Here is a 17,625-nt window from a genome sequence, read left to right as displayed (position 1 = left end):
AATAAAATTGAAATGATGTATATCAAGAATATTGCAATTGCCCTTCATTATTGCTAGTCCTCCTCTAGATGCTAACCTTTGAAATATGGTCTTTATTTAATTGCTAAACAAAAAATTGCCTAATATCAATAATTCAGTTAATCATTCATTAGCGATATAGATATACAACTACAATACGAAACGAAAGCAAAACTTTACAGCTGGAGATTATTACGATATTTTTTAGTTTTAGACTGAACAGTTTTTTGGAAATAGTTCTAGGTATCGCCCTAGACAAATTTCTTTGCCTGTTTATTAATCTATAAAAGAGCAAATTGTAATTATCAATAAATTATTTTGACATTTACCTTCGCGTATTTGGTAGAGAATTTAGCGTATCGGTAGGACCCAAACATAGATTGATATCGGTCACATCGATGCGAGATAGGTGTAGATTATATTGCCAATGTCTAAACTACTTCTGTTATGATGTTCAGGCTAAATCTTAAAAATGCGTAGAGAACAAATTAATAATCTATCAAGATTGTGATCGTACGTAAATTTAATTTGTAATTGTTTCAGTTGTTTATCAAAGAACCTTTTTGTTACAGATTACCCCTGGGCAGAATATCTACCTAATTGCATATACGGTATCCAGTTTTGATATTTTAGATAAATTTAGTAGACAGATCCATAAATTACATACGCTATATGCAAATTTAATTTCTGTACATCGCTATGGGCCTTTCATGAGCGTAAACTAAATTTTAATCTTTATTTTTACCATTTTAAGATTGGAGATTCATTTTAGAGATGATGAATCAGAAATAATACTATTAGGATGCCATTTACATGAATTGTAAAGGCAGAATCCACTTATAAAGTTATTCACATAACATTTCTATATTTTTTAATTAAATATTCTCTTACAAAAGAGATAGCCAATGCCACTTCTCGAATGAGACAATAAATAGGAAGTAACTTTTTCCATTAAATTGAATAATATAAAAGTGCATCTTTTAAGTTTTGCATAAATTAGATGGTATTGTAACATGTAAGATCCACTACAATTGTTAGCTAGCTCTAATAATTAAATTTAAAATTTATAATATGAGAGTTCTATTGAAAGTGAAATCTTTTTAACCATTATCGCAGCCTAATTGAATATCTTTTAGAGATTGCTATCCCAGAATCTTAATTTGTATTGAGTACATAGCGAAATAATTTGAGAATATATACGTATACAACTAGAGATAGTTAAAAAATTAAAATTAAATCGTGAATATTACTTTTTCGTCTATACTGCATACAGCAATTTACATCATCGACTATCTATTTCTTGACGAAAGATTCTGTAATATATTGGAACGATGATGTTCCGATGTGACAAAAATAATTTAAAATTGTTAATATGGCTGGATATGGCAGTGAGCATTAATTTGAAAATAGTGAAAATAACAGTAAATCATCTATTAATTTCCAGTACGATACTGTAAACATATCTAGTTTAAAAATTAATGAGCCTGCATTGAAATTAAAACATTAAAAAGTCTCAATCGTCTATTTTCATGGCATTTTCGTGATGTTGCCGTGCCAGTACTGGATACAATCTAAACCTTCTTTGTATACACATTGTATTCATGGAAATTACTATTGCTATAAATGAACTAGCAAATAGACATAGCTTACTAGTAGAAATAAATCAGGAAATATGTCAATAAAAACAAACAGTCACAGAGAGAATAATTGTGATAATCTAATTAAGTGTCAATTTGCAGTTAATTACCGAGGCTTACCATCCAATTACGTTCCTTTGATATATCACTGGTTTAATTATAAACAGATGCCAATTTGATTAAATTCATTAAAATCATTGATCTCGATTTTATCATTTCTATGACTTCTTCCGATGGCCTGCTTACAATTATTAAACTTATCGTAGGTACAGCATGATAAGCCAGCTATTTCAAATGTCCTTGGTGTACTGAACTTATAATTACTTTAACAATTGCAACGAGCATAGTATCAATTTTCATTGAAAGTAAGGAAACTATATTTATTTAGCCATATTAACTTGTCAGACGTCAATCTTCGTAAGGTATAGCAATAATTTCATCGTTCAACCCTAACACCAACGCGTATTTATAACAAATATCTGTATATGAAATTAAAAAGCTACTGTCTATAATCTTGATATTCATTATCGCAATCATACTGAACAGATTGATATATTTTTTGATCAGATATTTTGCACAACCGTTGAATATCTGATAATTATAAAATTATAAGAATTAATCAAATTAGATCTATTCAATATCTGGTATCTAGATATATTCATAGCTTGGTTGATTTTCAATGCTAGATAAATTGCGTCGTAGATGATAGCTTATAGATTATAATGAAGGCAAGAATTATACTAAATAGACTTATAAATATAGAAATATAGCAAATTAATTTCATATCTTATAGAAAGACATCTCTCGTTCATGTAATAAGTCATATTATCATATTATTAGTGTACCGGAATCAACCAGCCTTACCTTATTGCATAATGTCTGCGCAGATTAAATATTTCGTCATAACTTAAAAATACCTCGGCTTTGCTTGTTAGTAGACACTATTTGGATTACAATGCTCGTAACAATCCTGTAGATGAAACCTTGAGTTAGATATGAATGAATCTGATAGATTCTGTAACCTAGATAAGAGAATAGACTTCGTCAAGTCTATATGTATATTTAATGATATTCAGAGTCAAAAAGATCACTGTATAGCTGTTAAGAACTGATGTGACTTACAACACAGTAATGCATATTCCTGATTTTGATTTTATATCTGAAATTCTTCATCATCCAGATCCTACATTAAATTAGAGTTTAGTATTCTGCTATTTATATAAGTAAACTTATGCTGAAATAATATTTTCGTAATTTATTTATAACTTTAGATATTATGCAGTACATATCGTAAATAGTAACTAAAGTGGAATTTTTCTTTTAGTCAAATGGTCCGTTAACATTGAAAGGGGCTCTTCATCTTCTATTCAGTGATAAACTTCAAGTCGCAATATTAGGACCAAGGTCGCCGGCAGCTATTACTTATGTGGCGGAAGCCGCTGCGTTCTACAACGTAATGCAGGTAATAATCACACAACTGGTATAAGATATATCATCAGCCGATAACAATTGATAAAGAAAAGATTTTTGCTTACTTCAATACGAAAGATAACAAAATGGTTTGATGTCTGTTCCTTAAAATTTATTGGTTAACAGTATCAACAATAAATGACATATTAGTTAGATATATCGCATTTGTTAACTTATGACCGGATACGATAATTAACAATTCTAATGATTTGCTATTTTACTTGTTTAGTTTTCTTATTCAGTGCCAAGTCTTGAAGTTGATAGCTCAAAATATAGGTACTTATTCAACACTTATAGATCAATTCGTGGTGTAGCGCTAGCCTATTATGCTATGTTCAAGTACTTTAACTGGACTACAGGTACGATACTTTCTGAAGGAAGTTTCCACAAGGTGAGCATTGACCATAATCTTTTAATCTTGTCATATACATTAATGACCAATTGCCACGAAAGTAATATTCGTACGTGTACTTTATTTCTATGTTACGTTCTATATATGTTTTAGGGCCTCCTTAATTGTAATTATAGTGATATCCTTAATTTAGGATTACATAGACTAGAATAGTAATTGCCTACCAGCTAAACTGGATAATATCTATCACCTCCAAGTTGCTAAGGTTCAAAGTACAATTCCTAAGTTTAGTAGAAATGTCTTAATAGGATAGTTTTATATGTATCTGTTAAACTATTAATAAGCATTGATTATTTTAGATGGAGACATGTAATATATAGATAGAATCTCTTTAGGGCATTAATTTGGTTAATTTCTAATTGACGAGGTGACTTGTGTAGCTAAACTGGCTTTCGGTCCAAAACCTATATACACGGCGAGTTCGCCGACTATAAATTAGATTGTGATTTTCTAGGAAGCCTTGAAGGTCTCCCTACGTTAAACCCTATCGGCTTTGGAATACCAATTGTCTGGTATTCCAAGTAATAGTAGTTAAGGAAAGAAATCACTTCTCAATCCTTGTTGCTAGTTAGGGCTATTCCTAGCTCGTAATATATTCGCTTGCAGCGGTGGGATTCGAACCCACGCCATTGAAATGACTGTAATGGAAATAACCTCAACTTGGCATCTTTTATTCAATTATAAGCAAAAAATTTAAATTTTATCTGATAGATTTAGATACGGCTGTGCGTTTACTATTAATTAGATTCTTCTCACAAAACAGCTTTGCAACTAGATAACGTAATGTAGGATCAATAAGTCAATTTCTTGAACTACGTATCAAGGAACGATATCTGCACTATCAGAAACACTTTTGCTCTGCTAGCAGACTACACAAAGACTTAGACGCCTCGTATTTTACGTTAAACACTAACTTTAACAATTGACTTTATTACACGATATATTGCGTTTATATACTCTTCCTCAATAGTTCTTGAGTCATAGTTAGTACGAATAACTTTGGAATCATTCACTGAATTAGATACTAATTGTAGCTACTGCTCCCTAATGCAGACAACAGTATTTACCAACATAGACGTCTAATGACTAATACAGAATAATCAGATTACGATATGTCTTATCACGAAACATTTCCACGATAATTTACAATCTACCATAAGTAAGTTACAATCACAATGATTCGAACTGTAAGTAGATAATTCGCATTCCCTAATATAATTAGTAATTTCAGTATATGTAGATATCACTGTCGCATAAAGTCAGCGCTATATTAAAACACAGTATATCCAAATTAGAAGTTAACTAAATAAGGATAGGCTAACAAAATTATCCTAACATGGATATTTCTACACTAATACAGTATATAACGCTGTCACAATTCTTTAATTACCTTAGTATCATGTCATATTAATTTAAGTAGCCTTGATGAGAGTAGAAACTGATTACTTGTACCATCTAATTTCTAAATGCTTGAAAGGGCACACTGGGCTCGATGAAATTTGGCCCTTAACTATGTAATTATTTGATATAGCAATGCTTTATCTGTTTTAGACTTCTACCTATTTGAAAGATTTGGGTAAGCGTGATGGATACTATTATAGATCTATGAGTGTATCTCATCCCCCTATGATGTCTCATGCAATGGAGCAGATACAGGTATATAGCCGTTTCGATTTAAACTTTATGGTATTTTAAAGCCTATTCTAGTAGTTTTGTTGATCATTTTAAGTTGTCATTAAGGACAAGATGAGATGATAAAGTTTAATGTACATATAAGCTTGCAATATTGCTATCAGTAATGCCTTAAAATTGTTACCTTGGTGCAATCTAATACCATGTTGGATTAATGCAGGTTGTTATTGGTGTGCTAAATTATTCTACTTTTATACTATTAAGAAAGAAACACGAAGTCTATTTACGGTATTTGCGGATGCGAACCTTACAGCGGTATTATTATGTGCAGTAAGTTAACACTATTTACTTCAACTGAGAATTCTATTTCTTGCTAGTATAGATTGTTCAGCCTTGAAGAGAAGGCAATTTATCTTATTACGAAAGTAAATTTTCTTAATTTGTACATTATTGCCATGTTACATTCTATATATGCTTATACGTCAACAATATTTACGGTCTCCTTGACTGTAATATTAGTGGGCAACAGTTGATATGTTAACAATCCTTAATTTAGGATCAGTTGGACTAAAATAGTAATTCCCAACTAGTTTAACTAGACTGAATTTATTTCCTCGAAGGATGTTAAGGTTGCGAGTACAGATTCTAAGTTTATACGATATAGCTTAGTAGACTAACCTAATATATTTTTGTTAAACTATTTGTAGGAATCGATTAATTCAATACTGACGTAGTAAATTGAACAGGAACACACTGTGTTTAATGTGTATAAATGTGCTAAATTTTAATAATATCTACATAGGAATATCAATCAGCTTACCGTAAAGTAGATTTCAAAGCGCACTCTCAATTTATGCTGCAAGTTTGGGCTATTCCTGTCTCTTAACAATCTACAATTTTATAAAACAGATTTACACTGCATTATTAGAATTTAATTATTACTCATCAAGACAGCACTAGATTTAAGCTTTAATAACAATTCTTAGGCAACGAAATATAATTTATATGGAAGTCAATATGTTTGGATAATACCCTATTTTGGAGAAAAAAATTGGTGGCAAGATGTTGAAGTGCATGCAAGTCGATTCGGATTAAATTGCACAGAAGATGACGTTTTATCTTCATTAAATAACGCCTTTGCTGTTAAAGTACCTAATTTTGATCAGAGTGATCGAATTAGCATTAGCAAACAGGTAAAATGCGTCAAAATATAGATTTGATATTAGCGAAAATTTGCATTTGAATTAAGGCCCGTCATAGATGGACTTGTCAGACTTTAATGTTGTAACATTATCAAGTATACAGTAAGTGGTAGTAAATTAGCTTCTTATAAGCGTATAATACTAATTTAGTGTAGAAAGATCTAAAGATTTTAAGAATAGATTTGGTTCATTTAGTTAAATTTACCTTATTTCAAAATAAGCAATGAATTTTGATATCATGTAAAGCATCAGTTATGATCAACTGCCATTAATCCCCAGAAAATAGCACGACAAAGTTACGGTAAATTGTTAAGAGTCTGAGGTGATATCATTAAAAATACTAATTACGCTATAATATTATCATATTCACAAGAAGTTACTCATCGGAAAATAGATGCAGATATTTGATCGAGAATTAGTTATGGCTAAAAATTGAAATTTCAATTATTAGGTATTAAGAACTACTATAAGAGGTCGCATAATTGCGGCCAAAGTACATACTCGTATTTCTTTTATATAGAAACATACCTTACTTTAGATTTACCAGTATACACGAGTTAATGCTGTAGTTGGTAAAGCAGAATAATCCAGCAGCTATCCTTGATGGACCTAGAAATAGCGGTTTCATTATTACTGCTAAAGTCTAGGCAGTATTATTTATGATTTCAAAGAAGACTCAGAAAGCATTACTTTTTTCTGATATAGACTGGTAAACAATTTCACAGCCGATTTCTAAAGAGTTATGGCAAAGCAACATCTAATGCCTACTACAGCTATTGCTATGATTCGATGTGGGCATTTGCAGTAGCATTTAGGAAAGCCTTAAGCAGAATTCCCTATAAAAACCTGTTCAAAAACGCTACTGCACAAACTTACTACGATACACAGCAATTTATTCCTTTAGTGAAGGAATTAAAAAATCAATTATCGAATTTAAAATTTCAAGGAGTGACGGTATGTTTGGTATAACTTAATTCGAGCAATTAATTATCGATACTACTTCATGTTTAAGTATACAGTATGCATATCGAATTGAAATAGAGCATGCAAACCATAGTTTACCGAAAATGGATTCTTGCATCTATTATGTAGAAGGTTGCAATTCAATAAAAGCAATAGTAAATTAATTGATAAGTTTGGAAATATCTAACCCTTAAAATCTAGGGAAAATTCAACATGCAAAATAAATATCGAATATCGGATTTTTACTATATTCAATATCAAGGTGTGAAAAATACAAGACTGCAGAAAATATCAATTATGTTAACGGAATTTACAATTTAGAGTTATGATTAAATGTATTTGCAGGAAAAAAACTATTCGATTAAATCTATCGATTAAAATACTTTGTAGATATTGGTCAGGATTACAATCAATCTGTTGTAGTTGGTCAATTTACAGCAAGTAATTCTTCCGCTACATTTAACCATTCAGCGCTTTCTTGGCCAGGTTAATTTTTTGATAATTCTTGTAATTTCATAATCTTAAGTTTTAATGTGATATTATTTGTAAACTTCATTAATATGTTTATTAAAATGTGTAATAGTAATTAAAAGAGCTATAATGAGGAATAATTTTCATGACAGACAAACACCTGCCATTACCATTTATGTAACACATGCATTTATACTATAATCATATTGCTGTATCAAAATCAGATGGCCACGCACCAGCTGTAATAATACCTCATGCAATAATAGCCATTCAAATTTCAAGCTCAGCTTTTGCAACAATAGCATCTCTCTGTATCTTGGGAATTTGCTTGGCCCTAATATGTCTTGGTTTTAATATTGTCAAACGCAAGCATAGGTATAAAATTATTATAACTTTCGTTAATTTGAGTTTAAATCAAGATTAGAATTGAACTTGAATTGAGTTGAATACTACAGTATCTAAAGCTGTAATAGGAGATTATTTGCATACTTATTGGGTACGATTTCAATACTTTTAATTATAATAAGTAACGAAGCGTAAAGAAATTTTCAAATAATTTCATAGCCATATAGCTAAATGAAAGTAATTTGATATGTATGTTATTTAATATGGATAGGTTTATTAAAATGTCAAGTCCCAACATAAATAATTTATTAACAATTGGTTGCATTATATGCTATGTGGCAATCATCCTATTTGGTGTGGATACTAATTTTATGGCATCAGTTAACCTGCCGATCATTTATGCCATGAGAGTATGGTTTCTTTGCATTGGATTTACCATTGCATTTGGATCATTATTTGTTAAGACTTGGCGAGTTTATAGAATTTTTAATAATAAAACTGGAAGGAAAATAGTACGTATTGCTGTAGCTACTTAGGCACTAAAATTTATACTATCAGCAAATTAGGTTACTGCTTACTGTAAAGTTTGCACTTTAGTTTGCGAAATTTAATAAACATTTGGATCGCAAGAAGCATTATGATAGTGTGTATGATGTTTAATGGTTATTTTCGTTACATAAAACAGAGGGCTATTAGCTATATTTTAAATTGTAATTATCAGTATATGGCGTTTTGGTTTATATTTATGATATATCATGGCATTCATACATTATGATTAACTAATTAACCATCTTCTTCGTCTACTATTTGTTTATTTCATTCAGATTATTAGAGATGGGTCTCTAATTCGTGCTGTAATGCAGTTGGTGTTGATTGATGTTGCAATATTATTAATTTGGCTATTAGTTGATCCATATAAGCTTAAACAACAGACTAGTTTCGTTTATGAGCCTATAACGGTAAGGTATAGTTTTAAATACTTGCTTATGTTATATCATAACCTTATATCAGCATAAAACTGCATGTCTTATGGCCATAAATTCTATATGAATAAAATTCTTAAAAATTTTAGATCGCAGGCACTTCGTATCGTGGCAAAGAAATTATTCAGTACACATGCACAAGCACTCATTCCATATTATGGCTTGCAGTTATTTATAGCTATAAAGGCTTATTGATGCTTTTTGGAGCTTATTTGGCATTTGCAACTCGTCGTGTGGCTATTGAAGCTCTCAATGATTCACAATATATTGCCGTATGCATCTACCAAGTTACTATCCTCAGCATGATTTCTGTTGCTATTAGCTTCATCACATCAACTAATGTTGATTTAAGCTATATGCTCTTTTCTGGCATGTCGCTGCTTTGCGTAACTTCGGTTTTATGCATCGTCTTTATCCCTAAGGTAATTTTAAATTCTACTAATGATTTTATTCTGCATAAATCAGCTGCAAGACCATGCATGAGTTGTTCTAGAGATTTTATCAAATTACTCTCACTGCATTTATTTAACCTTAAAAACTCTGCTAATTAGCTATAAGATTTTGCTTACTACAATCGCATGCCATGCCAATTTTTGTCGTTAATACTATTTGTGATATCGATTAAAGTTATTTAATCGATTATTTGTATCTTTTCGTAATTAGATGATGCGTCTGAAAGTTGCACCTGATGAAAAACTATTCACAAATACTATGCAGAGCAAATTAATCCATGCTAGGAATGCTGATTTACGTTCTCAGACATCGGAGATCACCATTCTACCATTAGAAGAAAACACCCCTAATTTCTCAGATGATCAGGTATTAATCTATATTTAATCAATAGCCATATGCAAAGAAGCAAGTTGTTAACAAAATGTTGATCAGTAACAGTAGTTTTCTTTGCATACTCGTTCGGATATTTTTTTTATTATAATTTATCTATGAAACACGATTATTGAAATTATTATTTAAATTTTAGAAGGATAAATTGATAGAAGATCTCAAGAAACAGCTTCAAAAATTAATGGCAGAAAATTGTGAATTAAAGGCAGCGAGAAGATGATACACTGAAATAATCATCCAAAATCTGTAATAGACAGAAGACATCTGAAATAATGCATGATTATGCCATAATCTGATCCATATCATAGGATTATCTAACGTTACGATTGTGAGTGGAAAGATGTTCATCAGTATATAGAAATACGTTCGCCCCAATTTAATACTGCTGTGTAGTCTAAAAAATACTGTTATAGATGTTAAATCAATGATGGAAATAATAACCTATCGTTTTACGTTAAAGAAATTTGCATACAGCAATAATCTTAAAATCTAATTGTTATGTTCTTCAATAATAAGTTCACTCCGTGAGTAAGATTGATAACCGCATTTTATTATTAGTTAATCGGTATTTATAGCTACACGAGGTTGCATCTCGATACGATTACAGTTTATACTTCGCACTGCAATTAGTAACTTATCAGTCCGCCTTTTAGAATGTTATCACCTACTATATTACAAGCACTACCATACAATCATCATATGCGTACATATATAGTGTTTCCTTTTATTTATGCCTTTATGGTTAAGATATCGTATTTAATCTATTACTAATTATATATACAACACTAATGTTTATTACTTACCACCTGCATAAATTGCTGCATTTAGAACTAGACAATGAAAATCAATACTATACTATAATTGTATTTCTCAATGAGCATCAATTAATAATAATTTAGCCTCACCAACAGATTGTGCATCTATATCAAGTTATATAGAGATATGTATAATCGGTAAATTGGTAAATAAAATGTGATAGTAAGCCCTTACGGTTTAATCAAAATCTTGTATTATCTAAAAGTTACATCATGGCGAAATATATACCTAATGGATGGAAGTATCTTTGATACGTTCAGATCTTTCCAACATGTTCGTATCAATATGCTACGCAAGCTACGTGATATACCGTCTACTTATTGTATCATAACTGTACTAAGAAATAACGTGAAATGGTCATATTTTCCTTCATCGATTTTGTAAATCTATCTTGCTCCTCACTGTACATTAGAAAGGCTGTTCTAATACTTGCTTCTATACTGATATTGTTATTGATGATACGCTTTTACTTTCAAGGCAACTTTCCTGATCAATACATACAATTTACTTTAGTTACTTATTATAGCTTAAGTTGCCACCTCTTAGTTACTTAATCGTGCAAATAATTTTCATTTTATACTTAATCCTTAATATTGAAACTTTCCTGAATTAGTGAATGAATAATATAGTGTAAGGTGTGCGTGATAATCTTATATCAACGGTAGCATTTGGCATATCTGGGGTAGTACAACAGTATGCAGCGTTTAATGGTTTAACTTTCTCAATCCTGTCATTGCAAACTTAGCAGGATTCGTAGTTAATCGTAAGCAGTAACTAACTTTCATCAAGATAACTGTACCTACTAATCTAAGAACTTGTTTGTTACAAATCTCCTTTGTAACAAGAACCGGGTCTTAAACACTTTCTTCACTAGTACTCGTGTTCCTAACTAACTTAGGGACTGGACCTGTCATAGCTGAACTAACTCTCAGCTACACAAATAAGCTACTAATGAGTAATAGGTTTAAATACTTCACTTTACTTTCGTTAAACTTAGTCGTAAAATGTGCTAAAGAAAAACGTAAGAATATTCTTAGCAATAATATTCAAAAGATCCTGCAAGCGACTAACTGGAACTGAGCAGCTAAGCTAGTGCTCGGCTTTTTATAGTCTCGACCAACGCCGATGGTGCACTTCTGAATATTCTTAACATAGCGGCTTACACTGTACAGTATACATATCCAAGTATAGCAACTAAAGCATCAAGGCTCTGCAAAGTAATTGACCTTACACTTAAGATGTTATTAATTAACGTTTACCGATTAAACGTGTTAGCTCCGACACGTCAACAATATTGAACTTTCTCATACCTTGACAATAACAAGTACTTATTAATAAACATTAATATCTAATAAGCTATTGGAGCAAAGAATAATTTAAATGAGATATTTTAATTAACATAGCAATTAATATTTCGGAGCATGGCTCCGTAACACTGTTACAGTGTTGCCTTGTCATTAGGATAATTAATAAGTACAGTAGTAGCTAGTATGGAGAATATCCATATTTGTAGTGCTAGGTAAGATAAGTAATACCTTAACGTGGATGTTGTTTGTAATAGTTCATTATGTATTTGATATCGATTGTTAATATGTAATAGATCGTAGTAAGATGATTCAAGTTCTAGTTGATGATAGTTGAATCAGACAACCGACAAGCTTAGATTAAGATTAAGTATGAGTAAGAGATTCAAAATACATACTAATAGAAAAGCTATGTGTGGAACATCTCAGTTCGAGAAGTTTCTCCTAGTAAGGTATCATAATACTGTTGTTGTTTACAAATTAGACGATTCCTATATAAACGGGAACATTTGAGTTGAATGTAGTGGTAAAAAGTTGTAGATATATCTATAGAATTTGCCCAATTCTACTATAAACAATTGCCTTCTTCAACAGTCAGTTGATTGAGATCAGGGTGCTTGACGGTCTCACAGCGAGATCACTCCAAAGGGATAAAAAAAATACTATAGTTTATTAAGGTTGTTGATTAATGAAATCAAACAAAATAAGATTAAAATTGCAGTAATCTGCCACTTTCTTTTATAGTTGTGGCACTACAACCTTCGTGCACACTATCAATGAAAGCAAATATTCGTTACTTTCCTCAAAGGCTTACTATGAGGCTTCAAAACAGAAATTAGTATAAGTCAAATAGATAAACGAGTTAGTTAACAGTGTTAGATTACAAAACCAATCAATTCAAGGAATTCTAATGAATCCTTATTTACAGCTAATGTGTTAACCGTAGTCTTTTGAAAGCAACAATAATAATTATAATACTCAATATACTAATTTTATCATTTACACGTACCGCCTCCATTAATAACCTACTTAAAACGACTAAAATAAATGTTCACAACGCACTAACAAAATACTTGTGATAAACATAAATGATGTAGTATCAAGTCTCTACAGTATCTTTGCTAATAAAAGTTTCATCTTTACAGCCTTTTCTGTGTGTGTGTTTAACGTTCAGTAAAAGGGCGTTTTAAGTTAGTAGCTACTTATAGACTTTTACTGTACGTTATCTTGTCGCAGAAGTGAAATCGTGACAGAACCTAAGAGGAATTAATCCTGAGAAGCTATCGCTAAGAATTATAACCTTTAGTTAGCGTTTTCGAAGTAAGCACGATAACTCAATAACACCTCTGGGATATGCTAATCATATCATTGTAGCATAACATGTATTCCTATTCTATAAGCAGCTACAGCAACTGAAATAAAGCAGCAGGTTTTTAATAATCTATGCATAGCATAAACTGATATCAATTAATCAACTACTGTAACAATTTATATACTATGATTTGTTATCGCGACATGGACTCTTAAATTATTCTATTGATAATTTTCCACCATGGATTACTACCGGTTTCAAGGTGTACGATATCAACCATCATTAGTTTTTACAATCAAATACTTAACGAGCTCTCTTAAATTCCGACTAATTCATCTATTATTAGGATTACTATCTTGCATTATCTTTAAATCCATTATAACGAATGAACATAAATGCTTTTCAACAAGCATAATATACAGGTTGCATACTTGTTAATAAATCTTAAATTACCATATTCTAAAGATTTATAGTGTAAGAACATTTAATGACTGGTTTTAAGGAGTATAATATTGAATGTATCGGCCTATTTCACGGTCTAAAATATATAATACTGAGAGCTTGAATCATTCCATCAGAATATTTAACTGAATATTTCCAGTATAAGATATCGTATGCTATCAAATCTGGAGGTGTTCGATTTCGAATATATTAGCAATATAGCCTCTTTCCGTCTTAATACGAGTTAAAGTTTACCATTAGATCATTCTTGGTTTGACAGGAAGATTCTGTATAAAGTGTTATGCTGTTACCCAAGTGCTCAATAATGTTACAGGATACAGTATCAAAACAAAGCCCGTACACATGGTAGGATTAAATATATGAACTCTTGAATAACATAATACAATTTATGAATATATTTATAATTGATGAAATTGTTAATAATTATTCATATGAATAATTACTTGCACCCTTTCGCTAGTAAGTCGCAAATGCTATAGTCTAGATCTTAGTTAATATTCTTATATACTTACAGTTAATTAAATAGGTCGTAATTATTTACGGTATCTTAACAAACTCTTACACACATTGACTAGTATCAAGTCGTAAACACTATAGTCTGGGTCTTAGCTAAGCTATACTTTCAATCTACGATTTTAGGCACTGTGCGATAATCATCGGTTAGGGTCTTGTAAAACCATATAATAATGTATTTTTTCAGTAGAAGCAGTTTCTTTCTAGCATAGATGCGTTTTGAATGTTAATTGCTTGACTTAGCTATTAATTTAGTTGAAAAAAATGACCATTAGTTGGCTCAGTAATTTCAAATTTGCTGCTAGCCAAGCTATTTATTAACATTTGATGATAAAGATGGCGATACTAGCGGACAGTCAACGATGGAACAGAACGTGGGCCCTTTTCTGTGTGTTATTGGTGTCAGCTAGTGCTATTTCATATCTATTTTATCAGCTTAATGTAGCATCAATTCATTTAACTTACATACCTTTATTCCCTTGGAATACAAGTTATTCTATCGGTAAGTTTTATTACTGTTCATAATCTGTTATGTATATATATATATTACTGAGGTAGAATCTCATCACTCTCCTTACCAATTACTAGCTAAAGCTGCAAACGGAAATTACTTCCTTAGTAGCTGTAGTATTGTAGTTAAATCATGGTTGATGACGGTAAAGAAAAGCTATAAGTTTGTCATTGCCTTACCTTTACCTACTACTCTGAGCACGACTTAAAGATATTAAGAAATACATAATCAGTACAATAATTTCGTTAGGTCATTAAAATAGGTTATCTAACTGCGTACTTCGCGCCTAAAAATTTAAAGTTTAAATTTGCTTTCATTCTCGTACTCGTTAAGTCCAAACGACGTTTATTCAATTTATTGAAAGAGTTTTCAACAATAGCTTAGCGTTCAAATAGTATAAAGTAGAGAATATAACTTAACAAAAACCTATAGATGTTTAAAACTTTTCCACTAGAACATGTGAGAAATCTGAGTAGAAGATACAAAAGAAATGCTTCTTTCAATACTACTTATAGGGTACTTAAAGTAATTGTTGCCTACCGTGTTCAATGTAATTTATTTATTGAAATAACATTATAGAATTAGCAGTTTGTTAGTTTTTCAGCTTGCTACTAGCAATTAATATCGTTTCATTAGAACGTTAAATTCTATTATAACTGTCCTAGTTAATATAGGCCCAAAATTCTTGTATTACAATTATTGTGTAAATCTAGACTCGTAATAATACATCCTAGCAATATCTAATCTAGATAAAATGGCTATTTTCTATACCTCAACAGACTCCGCTAATCGCTATAGAATGCCAACACTAGCTTCCATAGACCACCATGTAAGATTATAAGATTATTGATTTAAGTTACAAATTATAATTATTCTTTTGTACCACTTACCCTTCAATATTGTTACGTGAGGGTAAAGGTGATTACTAATTTATTTTACTTTGGCTAATTGTAGACTAAAAAATGTTTACAGATCGTCAAAGTTATTCGACATCGTTTGAATTATTTACAGAATCCAAAAGACTGTTTCAATGCAAAAATGGTCCTATGTGATGGTAGAAAAGCGGGTATGGGATCGACTCTCCACCATTGGGTTTATTGCTTAATTTATGCCTATTCCATTAATCGCACAATGCTAATTGACTTACACCATTGGTCCTATTTACGCAATTTTATCAGTAGACACGGAGTTAGGAGATATAAAGATCTCTTTAAGCCAATTTCAAGATGCCAATTAAGTGTTAAGGATAAAAAATTGGCCGTATTATGGTCAAAAGCATTTGATGGAAATGAAAGTATTGCAGCTCCAAGAATTATTAAAATCCAATCTCCAGGGAATTTGTTGGAGAAAGTAGGAGCTTTACCGAGGATTTCACACTATGCCATGCCGACTGATATCTTTTACAAGGTAGTTCAATTTAAGCATAATCCAATGGCTTGGTGGATAGGAATATTAGCGCAATATATTATTCGACCCGCTAAGCAAGTTAGGCAATTTATTAGCAAATCAAAGGCAGATCTGGGCTTTCAATCGCCTATTGTAGGGGTCCATATTAGACGTACCGATAAAAAATTTGAAGCTAAAATGTTTCCTATCGATGAATATATGACGAAAGTAGATCAATTTTTTAATAACTTAACAAAAACTGGATTGGATATTCAAACCAAAAGGGTTTTTATTACTACTGATGATCCTACGTTAATAAAACCTATAAAAGAAACCTATCGAAATTACACGTTTCTACATCCTCCTATAGAACAACTCACTGCTGGTACCTATAGCTCTAGATATTCTGCAAAACATTTAAAGTATTTTCTACGAGATGTTTTTCTCTTAGCAGAATGCGATTATCTTGTTGTCACAATGTCATCAAATGTTGGTGGATTAGCTTACGAATTACATGAAGTTCTTTACGATACAACACGAAATCAACATTATACATCGCTCGATGTTGGCTATCATACCTTTGGTCAAACTTCAGCGAATCAAAGTCCGTCCATCATGCAAGCTACCAAAAGCTGTCCTAGTCAGAAGCAAACTGATCTTGATCTGCATTCCGGAGACTTTATTGATTCCTGTAAAGTAGTATCCAAATCAAATAAGATGTATTATGGATATTCCATGCGCTTGAAAAAATTTGGCAATTTCCATCAAAGTTGCGCGAAATATTTACTGGACAATCATCACTATTACAATTACAGCCTAGTAGACTACTCACAACTGACTTTGAACAGAAGCCAAACTGTCGATAATGCTTGTTTAAAAACATCGATTGCCGATTTCATTTTATAATATCTGACTATTGAGTAAGTTTCATTATTTGTGCCGCAGCGAATTTTCAATTTTGTATTTCTATATCCTGAGACTAAATTGCGGCCATGAATGTAAAATCCAGGAATTAGCTGCAATTGCAATATGTACAAATGTTATTGCGCGAAATCTAAGATGGGTAATCATCATTATTACGATTAAAACCAATTTTTAACAGAAACCAAACTATCGATAATGTTTGCTTACAAACATCGATAGCCGATTTCATGTTATAATATCTGACTATTGTGTAAGTGTCCTTTTTTGTATCGCAATGATATTTCAATCTTGTATTGCGATATCTTAAGACTATAGAATTGGGTATATTAGCCAGGAAATAAGCTGCAATTGCAATGTTTCTAAATACTATTGCGCCAAGTATTTGATGGATGGTTATCATAATTACAATTATGGTGGAGTA

General features: G+C 31.2%; 2 protein-coding genes across 2 annotated transcripts; both read left to right on the top strand.

Annotated features, from left to right (window-relative positions):
* Positions 1–7,989: 7,989 nt before the first annotated feature.
* Positions 7,990–9,684, top strand: TRIADDRAFT_30374 (uncharacterized protein; the record flags this gene model as incomplete). The annotated part of the gene is made up of 4 exons (XM_002116068.1): positions 7,990–8,180; positions 8,422–8,662; positions 8,975–9,109; positions 9,223–9,684. 4 exons carry the CDS (start codon positions 7,990–7,992, stop codon positions 9,682–9,684), a joined length of 1,029 nt encoding a protein of 342 aa, XP_002116104.1.
* Positions 9,685–14,719: 5,035 nt separating this feature from the next.
* On the top strand, positions 14,720–17,186 carry TRIADDRAFT_60023 (uncharacterized protein; the record flags this gene model as incomplete). Its single annotated transcript, XM_002116067.1, has 3 exons — positions 14,720–14,885; positions 15,674–15,723; positions 15,849–17,186. 3 exons carry the CDS (start codon positions 14,720–14,722, stop codon positions 17,184–17,186), a joined length of 1,554 nt encoding a protein of 517 aa, XP_002116103.1.
* Positions 17,187–17,625: the final 439 nt, after the last annotated feature.

Source organism: Trichoplax adhaerens, genomic scaffold (genome assembly GCF_000150275.1).
Source record: "Trichoplax adhaerens TRIADscaffold_13 genomic scaffold, whole genome shotgun sequence".
NCBI classification, from domain to species: domain Eukaryota; kingdom Metazoa; phylum Placozoa; class Uniplacotomia; order Trichoplacea; family Trichoplacidae; genus Trichoplax; species Trichoplax adhaerens.
This window is presented reverse-complemented; position numbering and strand designations above follow the sequence as displayed.